General features: G+C 48.1%; 4 protein-coding genes across 4 annotated transcripts; 3 read left to right on the plus strand and 1 right to left on the minus strand.

The window, feature by feature from the left end:
* Positions 1-18: 18 nt before the first annotated feature.
* DFJ58DRAFT_727376 (uncharacterized protein) lies at positions 19-625 on the plus strand (the record flags this gene model as incomplete). The annotated part of the gene is made up of 4 exons (XM_041385457.1): positions 19-130; positions 181-279; positions 334-545; positions 605-625. 4 exons carry the CDS (start codon positions 19-21, stop codon positions 623-625), a joined length of 444 nt encoding a protein of 147 aa, XP_041244402.1.
* Positions 626-1,089: 464 nt separating this feature from the next.
* On the plus strand, positions 1,090-1,422 carry DFJ58DRAFT_727377 (uncharacterized protein; the record flags this gene model as incomplete). The annotated part of the gene is made up of 2 exons (XM_041385458.1): positions 1,090-1,169; positions 1,236-1,422. The coding sequence occupies 2 exons, from the start codon at positions 1,090-1,092 to the stop codon at positions 1,420-1,422; spliced, it is 267 nt and encodes an 88-aa protein (XP_041244403.1).
* Positions 1,423-1,959: 537 nt separating this feature from the next.
* Positions 1,960-5,613, plus strand: DFJ58DRAFT_716169 (uncharacterized protein; the record flags this gene model as incomplete). The annotated part of the gene is made up of 13 exons (XM_041384192.1): positions 1,960-2,325; positions 2,376-2,597; positions 2,648-2,944; positions 2,970-3,014; positions 3,067-3,260; positions 3,312-3,477; positions 3,526-3,674; positions 3,733-4,133; positions 4,184-4,369; positions 4,419-4,557; positions 4,610-4,724; positions 4,809-5,292; positions 5,348-5,613. The coding sequence occupies 13 exons, from the start codon at positions 1,960-1,962 to the stop codon at positions 5,611-5,613; spliced, it is 3,030 nt and encodes a 1,009-aa protein (XP_041244404.1).
* A 1,312-nt stretch (positions 5,614-6,925) lies between these two features.
* Positions 6,926-7,789, minus strand: DFJ58DRAFT_727380 (uncharacterized protein; the record flags this gene model as incomplete). Its single annotated transcript, XM_041385459.1, has 4 exons — positions 6,926-6,966; positions 7,027-7,486; positions 7,550-7,587; positions 7,618-7,789. The coding sequence occupies 4 exons, from the start codon at positions 7,787-7,789 to the stop codon at positions 6,926-6,928; spliced, it is 711 nt and encodes a 236-aa protein (XP_041244405.1).
* Positions 7,790-13,278: the final 5,489 nt, after the last annotated feature.

The raw sequence follows: 13,278 nt of genomic DNA on the forward strand, positions 1-13,278 counted from the left end.
CACTCCCACTCGCTCCAAATGACAGACCCTGACACTGCTAACTCATACAATGTACCTAAAAATGGATACTTTGGGCCAGTGTTTACCACGAGCGAGCTCGCTGCAGCACTACAGTTAATTCGCAACCAAGGTATGTTATGCACACAGAAACCTGCCAGCTCACGTGTTCGAAATTCACAGTGCAAGAATCTGCCAGCTCATCTGAGACTGAATACTATGAGCCAGTATTTGCTATGAGCGAGCTTGCATTAGCACTTCAATTGATTCACGACCAAGATGGTATGTAATTACCGAGTAGACCTGCATTATGTATTGACTGATGCTGACACCAAGTAATGACAAAAGTCCATGATGGCTACTCGCTTGCCGATGCACCCTTACCGTCACCTGGTTTGCAAGGCTGTCCTGCTTGCATCTTCCGTACCCACCGTCAGACTTGTTATGTCTGCCGTGCACATATATCAGCATGTCACGCATCATCCTCCACTGAGTCTATGTCACTCGCCACAAACGCTACGGCAAACGACAACATTGAAATGGACACTGTACGTGTTTATTCAGTATGACATAATTGAAACTAACACGGAGATCTTGATCACACCAGGTTTTAACATTGCAGCAATGAAAATACACTTAGGGAGAGTTTAATGGAGTATCTCGTACATACATGTTCAGTTATGTACACCGTGTTAAGCTTGAACTTGAGCGCTTGAGCAATGAAAGACACCATAAATTCATTAAAACCCATCATATCTTGAGCGCGCGGTTTCGGTGTGACCACAAAGCATTGGTGTAGTACCATGTCAATTAAGCACAGGTTTTGGTCAGACCAAAAGCATTGGTGCGGTACCATGTTAATGATGATAGTAACAAATAATCCAGGTGCATGGTGGCTTGGACTGGGTATACTCATAGTGTTTGTAGAGAATAAGACCCTCATTGAAGCTAAGATGTGTTGCAAGAATTGTATTAAGTTACATGTAGTTTTGGTCTGACCATTGCGCAAGTAGATTTAGCTTTGGTTCAATCGAGTTATGGTCTGACCAGAACCTTTGCACTTCTTTTCAACCAACAACCAACTACTACACCATGCCACGTCCTCCTATACATAAAACAAATGAGGCTAAACTACAAGCCGCTCGTGAAAAATCCCAGCGCCACTATGCGAAGTACGTTTCTTTAATTAATTGTCTGTGGTGCGATGTTCCTGACTAGGCAACCAATTGAAGAAACAGAGACCGTATCCTCAAAAGACGGCGAGAACTTCGTGTTGAAAAAATTAAACCAACATGGGAGACCCGACTGTTTGAGAAGGCAGTTGCAAGAGCCTTGAAAAGCCGTGACGATGAAGATGAGAGTGACCCTGAGCTGGAGACTGATGAATCTAGCGATGATGAGAATGACACACCATATGTTTTATAAATAGAAACTGATATGGTGAACATAAGATTAACATTCAACAGATCAGATCTCCCAGGGTGCCTCCTTGCTCTCAAAGACATCAAGGACGAGATGTTGTCATTGACCAATGATCGTGAACCCCAGAAATTTGTCGAGGACAACTTCCTTCACTATGTCAAAAGCATCAAATACACGGACGACCGTGGTGATAATGGTGATGTCACCATTATCTCAAACACGATGCTCAAGGTTCAAGATATTCTAAATCGCTCAATTTGTGTGCAAGATGAAATCCTGAATTTTTGTGGCCCAATCTCGGACGAGTTTCGTACAGCTAACTCATTGTCTCGATTTCTCAGCACCACGGTTGCATATCTTGAAGACATTGATTATTTGATTCACTGGGGGGGAGTTTCGGAACTTAGCATTGCTCACTCGTCAGGGGAGTTAATGTATCAGAAAAACCTCCGTGTTTGAGTCACGTTCACACGGATGTACTAGTGTACGACTTGCATTTACCTCGTGTTTACCAGCAATACATCTACCCACCACATTCCAATGACCATGGCAAGCAGACGTCGACGACAATATGACAAAGAAATGCAGGAGAAATTTTATGTTTACAATCGAGAACTTGAAGAGGCCCGTCGACTTGCCTCGGCATCCGCGACATCTCAGACATCAACCAACAGGCACAAACACACTTCGTTCACTCAGACCCAGGATACGACTGGCAGTAGACTATCTGCACGAGTCGAATTTTTTGAAGCTTCAGCATCCGCAAGCACGGAACATCAAGTTTTACCTGATCATGAACCTCAATCTTTCGATGACTCCAATTTCAACATTGTGGATGGTGCGCATGACACCTACTCAGAAGATACCAACATCGAGCGTATTAGAAAGCGAAAACGCACTGCAGGGGTAAGCACAAGCGCTCTGAATATTTGTATTTTTGAATTTATTTTGTGTAGGATTATCCACTTGCATCATGGCTTCCAGAACGAGACGCATTTATCCTGGAGATGTTAAGATTGGAAGGACGCGGAGACTTCATGACTCAAGCCATTTGCCATGGATGTTATGGCTGCGCTTTGCCTGCTGAATTTCGTTGCGAGGATTGTTTTGGCACCGAGCTATACTGTCAGCCATGCACCTTGGAGAGGCACCATGAGCATCCATTGCACAGGATTAAGGTAAGTCGCTTGAACATTTTCAAAAAGAATTATCGTTGATCATCTCTTAGCATTGGAAGGACGCGTTTTTTCACGATGTCACTCTCAAATCTCTCGGACTGCGAATTCAACTGGGACACCCCACCCAAGAGCGCTGCTACAACCCAGCTGCTTGCCAAGATTTCGTTGTACTCCACGTGAATGGTGTTCATGAAGTCGCTTTAGACTTCTGCGGGTGCGAGACTGCTCAAAGTCCCACCACCCAGCTGCTTCGCATTCGATGGTTCCCTGCAACAGTCCTAGAGCCGAAAACCGCAGCAACATTCAAGCTTCTTCGGCACTTTCACATTCTCTCGTTCGAATCTAAGGTCTCAACTGTTCGAATATTGGCAGACCTTAACGCGTCTTACTCACAATAGAGGGGTGGTCGTTGTGAAAGTAAGTTAACTCTTATTTGCAGTTTCAGTAAATATCTGACACTCAATGATAGGATCGTTATGATGCTCTACTTCGAATGATACGGGAATGGCGAAACATCACTCTACTCAAACGCTTTGGACGGGGACACGATCCTGCGGGTGCTGGAGCAACAGAGCAAGGTTCATGTGCCGTTTTGTGTCCGGCTTGTCCTCAGCCTGGTAAGAATCTTCCTGAGAACTGGGAGAGTGCCCCGTCAGAAACTCGGTATGTGCTTCAACCTGTATCATTAGAATTGTGCTGATCAACTCTATCCAGCTGGTTATATGCCTTGTTTCTCGCGATTGACGCCAACTTCCGTCTGGCACGCAAGAATGTTTCTTCGGATCAAATGGACCCTGGGCTCAACCGTGGCTGGGCGTACTTCGTGGAGGAACGACAGTACAAGTCATTTCTTACTGATGTTGGGGGATGTCCGCAGGAGGTAAGGTCATTCAATTTTAAACGAGTATCATGTCTGACAGCAACTTAGAAAAGCACATGCGCAAGCCATAACGCAGTCAATTTAGCAGAAACCAAAAACTCTCGGGGCCTCGCAGCCACTGGAGCAGGAACCGTTGACTGCTCGCGACACAATTTCAAACGGCCCTGTGGTGTCGGTGACTTGCAAAAAGGCGAAAAGTACGTAGTCGATCACATGCCTGCTTTAACTCTGTTACTGATGCTTGCTTTTTTATAGGTACGTGAACATGGATTATCTCTTCTTTTCGACCATGCAACACACGGGGGATATTGCGGTCCTCAACATATCTTATGACATCGCTTGTCAATGGAGCACGAATCTGTGGCAGCGCATGCATCGATACCCATCAACGATCCATCTCCGCCACCACGACAACAAGACCATCACGTTTCTTGTGCCAAAATTCCATCTTCCTACGCACATCAAGATTTGCCAGATTACTTACTCTCACAACCTCCTCAAAGGCATGGGCCAGACAGATGGAGAGGCACCCGAGCGTGGATGGGCCAACATCAATCCAGTTGCTACGAGCACTCGCGAGATGGGTCCAGGATCACGGTGCAATACTCTGGACGACCATTTCGGTGATTTTAATTGGAAGAAGGTCACAAATATGGGTAAGTATCGTTCAATACGTCTTTGTTAACTACATCTGACTCGTATTTAGGTGTCAGTCTATCACGAAAGCTCAAAGCCGCTGTTCCTGAACGCGACCAGCATGTACGCGATTTTGAAGACTTCGACAACACACTCCAACACGAGAGACCCAAACAGGTGGCGGAATGGAGGCTGGCGGTGGAACGATGGGAATTGGATTCGTTGCAAGAGAATCTGTTCGCACTTACAGGCAAACGTACATTACTAGATTGTCGGAGGAATGTGAAATACTCACTATCATCTAGCACTAACGCAAGCAGCTGTACGACTCAGTCTCTCTCAGCAAGAAGCTGACAACCTCGAGCATGGTATGGATGACTCACTGCATGAGGAAGTCTCGCGCAGCGTGTTAATCTCCTCTGGAATGGAGATCGAGGATCAGCAGTAAGTCTTTCAATTGTTGAAGTTTCGTTTATATACTGAGGCTATTTTGCAGGTGTCGGCTTGCAAGAGATATTGAGCTTCTGGGAGGGCACCCAACTGACTTACAGCGCACGAAGCTTCAAGAACGGAGCAACATTTTACGACGCAAAATAGAACAATGGAGCAAGGTCTAACTTTTGTACATGCCGGTCGTTGCTCGCCTTCGCGCATCGGATATGCCAACAAGCAGGACCCATTCCACTGAAGAGAAGGCCCACGAGATCGAACTGTGGCTTCCCTCCAAGATCTACGGAGATGCAACAGACCCAGTGCATCAATGTGATGCCACGCTGTGCCAGTATGAGTGGGAGCTTCGCAGGGCCCAGGCATATGATGCGCTGGATGAGCTCCGACGTCACCTGTGCCTACACGCACATCTCTACAAATTTAAAGATGCCCATATTCGTGGCCAGCGAGCTAACACACGCGCGTCAGCTATCATTGACAAAGTTGAGTCAAATGTGTCCATCGCTGCTGCAAGATATCGCAGAGCATGGTCTGCACTCGAACATCTCTCCCCTGCTCTGTCTCGCACTACATGGAAGGAGGAGTTCTCGAAACTGGAGAATGACGACATCCGTGGGATGTCACAAGGCAAGCCAGGCCAATCGTCTGGCAACCGTACATTGTCCTGGATATGGAAGGCACGCGGCATAGCTAGTGATGCTCCTGAAGGGGAGATGGTGCTCAACGAATGTAGGTTATGTTTTCTTTTATTATTTTGCAATTGCTGATACCTAATTATTACTAGCATTAAGAATTGAATGGTGCAAGTCTCGTGCACGAGCTACGCGTTGGGTCGAGGAGGTGCAACTTCTTCGAGAGGAGATGAGGCGTGTCGCGGCATACCTTTTGTGGCATGCTGCATGGTGGGATGCGCAAGCAGATCGTCGCACAGGGCTCGCGCTTGCAGAGGTTGAAGGTATCAGAGGATATGCAAAGCGTCAGGCAGCTGTGCGGCGGGATCTCCATGATACATTCCTCTCAAAGTGGGGTGCCGTGAATGGCATTTTTTAATTTACACAGTGATCTATTTACAATGTTCGATCTATTTACAATGTTCGATCTATTTACAATGTTCGATCTATTTACAATGTTCTGAGAGATCACAAGAGAGATCCCGATCTTTAGAAACACAGATGCATCGTGCCTGGTATCATTAGCCTGGATGTGCTGTTGAGGACATTAAGCATCATGAACCTTCACGTCTGTAGCTCAGAAACAAACTTACAAAAGGTATTGTGCATAATGAGACACGGTTAAGTATCACCCTGCCATGAACAGGTGGTAAACCATCAGGAGAGGGGGGATGTACTACACAGCAGGGTCTTATCCTATGGTCCTGAGCTTCTGATACATTTTTAATACTGTTGGATAGATGCTGGGAATCATGTTTCAAAGGCTCTGTACCTAGAAATTAATACATGAGAACATATTTTGTATTTTCTGTATATATGCCATATCTATTGATGTAGGGCGCTTCAGGGGGTCAAACAAGGCTTGGAATCTCTTCATATATATTCTTAAACATGGTCTGAGGATCCTAGAACACTTCTCTATTAAAGGGGCAAAAGTGCGAAAGTGTTCTATACCCTAACCTATTTTAAATGGCCCCTGGAGGAGGAGGAGACATACAAATAAACAAAAAAGCGGTCTATTATAGTATATTATACATGTATATACCAAACTACTACTTAGATACAAGGGGGGACCTATTGTGGTGTAGTGGTGAAGCTGCAGTAAGGTGGGGAGGGTGTGGGAATAATTGATATTGTGGAGATTCCCAAAATGGGCGATGTTTTTGGTGTTGTGGGGAAATTCCCACAGTAGGTGGCCCAAAATGCGGAGCTATGAAGTGTGAGAATATTGTGGGGGGGTAGGTGGCCAAAAATGCGACAATATGCTGGGAATGATGTATACAGAAGCCACTGCTGGGATCCACCCAAGGATACATCAACCTAGATAGTGTTACAGTGGATAGCTAAACTGAATGATGTATCAGGGTTTTTGGCTAATAAGCCAGTTTGGATATATCCTTCCCCCACTAACAGGTGCCCCTATTGTGGACCTGGAGGGCGTATGTAGCGTTAGTAAAAGCCTTCGTTACGGTCATCTGACCAAGACAGTATCTTGTCATTTTTTTTCTTCTCTCATATTCTTTAGTGTTCCTTACTGTACAGTATTTAAACCACAACCTAGATAGTGTTACAGTGGATAGCTAAACTGAATGATGTATCAGGGTTTTTGGCTAATAAGCCAGTTTGGATATATCAATATGACAGTATGGGCTGATAGGGGACCTGAACTCTTGGTAGCGTGGATGAGGTGCTTAAGGCTGGGCAGCCTGGGCAGTTTGGATGTTCATGGCGGCTAGTAGTACAAGTAAGGTTAGTGCATTCATCATTAGTGAGCATGCTAAAAGAACTCTACCAAACATCTCCTCGGTGCTCGAGAACCCAGCACACCGAGCTTCAGCTTCGAGGTCCATTTGCTTGGCCTCAGCGATCAGCTCGGCGACATCTGAGCTGTGGTCAATAGCCGCGTCAGGAGAAGTAGGAGCAGAGGTGAAGGGGGTGCTGACTGCAGTGTCAGTGCAGGCAGCAGAAATGACCTGAGCCATGGTGCGGGGAGGTGCAGGGTGCGTTTGCACACCGGTGCTGTTGTGGGATGGGGGTGACATGGTTGGCAACATGAGATGCAGGCCGGGAAGGTCCACAGACTGGGGTCCTGGAGTACCTTCCACGGGAGTCGTCTGTGGGACGTTGCTGACCACGATTGTCCAAAGACAGGTGGTGGGAGCGCGAGGGATGAGAGTGAGAGTGCCGGAGTCGACGCTCGGTGCATAGTAACTCATCAAAGGCGTGGGCCTCCTTTCAGATGGCCAATTCCTCTAAGGAAAGGGGTCCCGTCGTTTTAGAACGATGGATCTCAGAAAGGGTCTGGTGCAGCTTACTAGCTTTGGCCTCAGCACGGAAGAACCAGGTGAATGCACTCATAGTGTCGGAGTTTTGAGACTCGCACAGTGAGGGATGACGTCCTCTGCCTCCATGCCCTCCACAGCGACGATTGCTTCGCCCTCAAGAGGACGATCCCTGACGTCTGACAGGGATGGGGAGTTCCCCAGGTTGTGGGCAGGGGCAGGTGTGTCAATGACCATGTCGTTAGTGAGCGAGGCAAAGGGAGAGGATGACATGCTAGGGTATGGGGAGGAGCTGGTCTCAGGGAGAGAATGGATTATAGGAGGGCGTTGTGACAATCATACCAGCGCTAGGTGCGTATGAATGTCATAGGCATATTTTGACTTGCCTAGAAGAAAAGAGTAAGACGCTAGTCACCAGCACTATTCAGCTCCCAAGCTATCCGCTTTGGAACCACTTTTCTCCCATAGCACGCTACCCGGTCCGACGTCTAGGTGTTCCGCCCTCCCATGTCCTGCCTATGTCCACCTACCTCCACTGGTGCGTTATATTTCCTTAAATGTCGCTACTCATCAGTCGCAGGTCTTATTACATGTGTCCTCATGCTCCGCAGCGCTGCATGTTCTATTACCTGTCGCTACATCATGCCCTCGCCAGTGTCGCTACTATACTCGCCTACGCATCCCGAACCCCTATGCAGTATGATAAAATGACCCGTCCTGCGTACAGTACAGTACTTCCCTTCCCTGGACCTTTGCTGGTGTCAGAGTCACTTTAGTCGCTATATCCTAGTTTCGGTGCAATCGATTCCGCTCTTGCCAAAATCTCTGATTGCGTGTCGCTTGACTTGCTTTGAGTGCGCGTCGCTAAAGTTTCCTCATAAAGTTTGATTTTCGCAACGTCGGGATCGCTGTTGGTAGTCGAGCTATAATCTAGTCGCTATCGGGCATTCCACTTGCACTATCATACCTTATTCCTCGCTTTCCCTTCTTTTGATTTCTTCTCATTGGTGCTAGTTGGACGTCACATAGCGCTATCGCATAGGACAACTTGCATAGTGCTCCTCACTTATACGCACGTTTCTCTGTCGGAACTCACTTGTTGCTAGTTGCTGATCGCTACAACGCTACTCATTGGGTTTTTGGTCATAGGTCGCTATAGGTTATTAGCCCTTCGCATCATCGCTACCCTTGCATATTTGAAGGGAGTTGCTTCAATAGCAGTCCTCTTGGGGTCGAATACTACACTCGCGCCTATTTGATACTACACTCGCGCCTATTTGGAATACTACACTCGCGCCTATTTGGATAAGTAGCGCTAGTTTCTAACCAGCCTAGTCACTATTTCTCTTTCACAGCGTCCTCCAAGGTCTTTAAGGTAAGGGGCACCGGGATTAGAGCTGATATCGGCTAAATTTTCGAGCAGTGAGTTGACCACCAAATTTACTAAATTACTCGCCTCACTGAAGGTGTCAACCATTGCGAACACAATATTGGAGGGCGACGGGGAGACCTTCTTAGGTAAGTGTTGGATACCTGGGACACCTAGTGACTCCAGGTACTGCCCGACTGCCTCAAGGCGAGAGACGGCATGATAGGGCAGCCAGACATGGTCACCAGTGGTATATTCTACCTTAAAGAGAGTGTCAGTCCCTTGACCATGATGGTCAGAGATGCGGGAGACTGACCAGTCCTCGGATATACCAATATCCGAGATCTGCTTCAGTTGGCGCCCAGGGAAATGCCTGTCATCATTAGGGACGTGCTGGTGCAAGAGACTGGCGTGGAACGCTGGGTGCAGACCACGCTGCTTAAGTTCCGAGGGAAGGTCCAGCAGGTATGAATTGTTCTTGTAGTCCTTCAGAATTCTGAATGGGCCAATGAATCGGGGAGCCAGCTTATGAGCCCTTCCCTTGGGTATGGATAGGTTAGCAGTGGAAAGGTAAGTGAGGTCGCCTTCAACAAATGGGGCCTCCTTACGCTTACTATTGGCCAGGGTGGTGCTCTTTACCCATGCGGTGATGATCGCGTCATGAGCGGCCATAGTAGCGTCCTTCATTGACTGTAGCTACACTCTTACCCCAAGATACTCCGAGTTGGTGTTCCAAATAAGCGGGGGGGGCAGGAGTCCATTATTGAGCAGGAACGGGGAGTATCCGGTGGAGCTAGAACATGCTAAGTTGATAGCAAATTTGATTACAGGCAACTTAATTGCCCAGTCCCGTTGGTATGGGGCGACTAGGGAGCGGAGCATTTGAGTAAGGGTTCAATTCGCTCTTTCAGTGGCTCCATCAGTCTGGGGGTGGAAGGATGTTGACATCCGTAATTTGACTCCGGTGAGCTTGTTAAAGTGCTGCCAGAAAATGCTCGTGAACAGGGTGTCACAATCGCTAACTATGTTGGACGGCATACCGTGGTGTTTGTAGACCAGGTTAAACATGACCTCAGCAATATCTTTGGCATGGTAGGTCTGTTTGGTTGCCACGAGGTGCACCATGGATGTCAGGTGGTCGATCACGACAAGGATCATGTCAAACACCCCGTGGAGGGTCTTCGATTCAGAGAGCGGGCCCACAAAATATATACCTATCGTCTCCCAGGGTCTGGTGGGGACGTCTAGTGTTTCAAGCCGGCCATAAGGTTGATGGTTAGGGGGCTTGGACACCTGGCAGGTAGGGCAGGACTTGCAGAAAGCTTGTACGTCGGCAGCCATTGACTTCCACCATACATTCTCTCTCAGGTACAGTAACATTTTAGATGGTCCTAGGTGAGCTAGAATTGAGTGGGCGTGGGATATCATGATTTCCCGGACGTGTCGTTCACCAATCTTAACGTCGGGGATGCATAGACTTCACTTGTGTGAGTCTTTAAGGTATATGCGCCCATTACTGACCTCAAAGTTCTTATAGGTGCCTGGGTTCTCTAGGATCTTTTTGAAGAAGGCATCTTCGTTATACCGGTTCACTAGGCGCTCATGGATGTCTACTGAAGGTTCTCCCAGTGAGATGATTTCAGTAAGGTGGGGTGGTGTCTCTAGTAAGTCATTGGCCACTTCGTCTTGTAGTGACTGCGTCTTTGATGAGGAGTTGTTTGTTTCTAGCGTCACATGACTTTGTGGGTCCGTGTTTGTCGCGAGACTTTGCATTGATTCCGTGCCTTCGATCAGTGCATCGCTCTTCTCAGCTCTGTGGCTTTGCGCTGATTCTGTGTCTTCAATCAGCGCATCATTCTTCTCTGCTATGTCTGGTGCAGGTTTAGTAGGTGTTAGGTTGGGGGGTTTCGGTGAGTTCTTTGCTTTCTCACTATTCCTGCCCTCCAGGGAAGCTAACGGCTTTCCTAATTTCAGGATGACACGCTTGACCTTGGGCAGTGCTGCAGGTGGTTCTGCACCTGCAGTCACTGGCATTGCTCTGGTGAGTGGTGCTCTTTCCATATCACACTGACCACACGTGGGTGGTGGTACGTCCACTCCAGCGTCCCCAGGAGCTGCTTCAGGGATCAACACAGGGGTATTGCGTCTTTTGGGTTTGGCCTTGTCCACAGGTATGGGAGACGATTCAGACGGTTCTTTGCCAATCACGTGCCAAGTCGCAATCCGGGCAGAGCGTCGGGCTTCTGTGGCGCCCAGGAACAGCGGAGTACCAGTGTACAGTGGGGCGGTTACGAAGTTAAGCAGGAGGCTGTTTGGTGAGTTGTCATCTTCAGCACTGACATATTCGCTAGTGGCTCTAACGGTTCCCTTAGGCTCATTGCTATACATCCGTGAGTGTGTTTTCCGCTCCAGGTACGTAGACTATTTCAAAATCAAATTCGCTAAGGGCCTCGAGCCATCTTACTTGTCTTGGGGACAGTTTAGTCTGGGAGGAGATCCACTCCAGGCCCTTATGATCGGTGAATATGCGGAATCGGAACCCAATTAGTAAGTGTCTGAATCGCTTCAGAGATTCCACTATAGCTAATAGCTCCTGTTCATGAACAGGGTAGTTTTGTTGGGCCAAATTGAATTTCCTGGACCAGAAGGCGATTACGACGGCAGACTGGCGATCGGTTCCTTGAGAAAGAACACCGCTAGCTCCCGTCAGGGAAGCGTCGGTGGTGAGATTCACTGGGTGAGTGCCGTTGATTGCCAGGGGCAGATCAATAGCCTTTCGACTAACGTTTCTGTGAGTCTCAACACAGGCCTTCACTAAGTCAAATGCCTGCTGGTCAGTAGGCGACCAAGACCATCTGGTAGTTTGGGCGGCTACTTTCGACAGATGCTGCATGTCGACGTGCATGCCCTCACATCCTGATGCAAGGTACCCCACTGATCCAATGAACTGCATGAGCAGCTCTTTGGATGTAGGCATCTTCCAGCTTACCACCTTGTCCACCTTATGGGGGTCCAGTCGGATCCCACTGTCATCTATGATGTGACCAAGAATACACAGTTCGCTCTTAAAGAACTAGAGCTTGTGGACACCAAGGTAAAACTGATGTTTTCTAAGTGTGTCGATCACAATTTTAACATGCTTAACATGCTCCTCGGCGCTGTCCGAGTAAATAACGATATCGTCGAGGTATACGTCCATGAAGGTGCCAATGTACGGACCAAAGATATGGTTCATCAGCGATTGGTACGTCGCGCCCGCATTACAGTCCCCTATTTGCATGACATGACTGATCATGGTACCATCAGGGGTCGCAAAGAGTGTTTTGTAGACATCTTCAGGGACCACCCTAATTTGTTCGTAGGCATCCTTACTGTCAAGCAAAGATCGGTATGGGTGGGAGGAGACATTCTGGAGGATTGTGTCAATGTCTGGGAGAGGTGAAGCTAGTTTCCGGGTGTTCTTGTTTCTCTGCCTAGTGTCTAGGACAGTGCGTAGTCCTAGTGAGCCATCCTTAGTAACTTTCTTCATCATAATCATAGGGACCGCATTACTCCTGCTGAAAAACTCCCACCGACCAGTTCTGATGTAGTCATCCCGTTTCGTCCTCCATAGCGGGCGCATTGCATTGGGACACTTGGACTGTCGCCATGCATAGACCTGGTCATCGTTTATCAAAGGTATTACATGGTTTATGGCTCTTAGTGGGGGCAAAGGGGTTTCATTGGCTTCTTTACAGATATCACGGGCATACTCGGTAAGCTCTTTTCGGTATGAGTCAATCAGATCACAGGCAGGGCTGGACCCTTTCAGTTCCAGAACCTGAGTCTGAGATCCACGAATTGGCAAAGGTGAGATGCTTTGAATCTTAATCTCTGACGGATTAAAACCTAACAGTACTTGGTGCTGATACAGGAAAGGCATCCCAAGGATGACATCGTATGACTCCAAATTTGCAATATCGAACGTACGTGGGCAGGGCACTGGGGTCTTAGGGAGGAGGGGAATGGCGTTAGGCTGGGGCTATACATAGTCTTTCAACGCTTCGAAGAGTTCTTCTCCACGGCGCTCGAGTTCGCGATTGAGGAAAGCGCGGCGTTGGAGCTCTTCTGGGAGGTGCTCTTTGTCCATTGAGTGAATCTGTTGAGGTGCTGGTTTGGGGCACTGTGGTCTTGGATTGGCATCACTACTGTGGATGTCTGTGATGAAGGGACGGAGCTCGTCAGGGATAGGAACTGGTGGAAGCATCTGGCGTGTGGGGGGATATATCCCGTGGGAGGGGCCGTCTGCGGGATTGGTCTTACTGGGGACATATCTGGTGAAGACTGTGCATTCAGCTTGGCCAGTGGCAAGGTGTATACGCTTGAATACGGACTTCGAGTAGGGTGTGCGCTC

This window comes from Suillus subalutaceus, assembly GCF_016647625.1.
Source record: "Suillus subalutaceus strain FC151 chromosome Unknown DFJ58scaffold_46, whole genome shotgun sequence".
Classification (NCBI taxonomy): Eukaryota; Fungi; Basidiomycota; class Agaricomycetes; order Boletales; family Suillaceae; genus Suillus; species Suillus subalutaceus.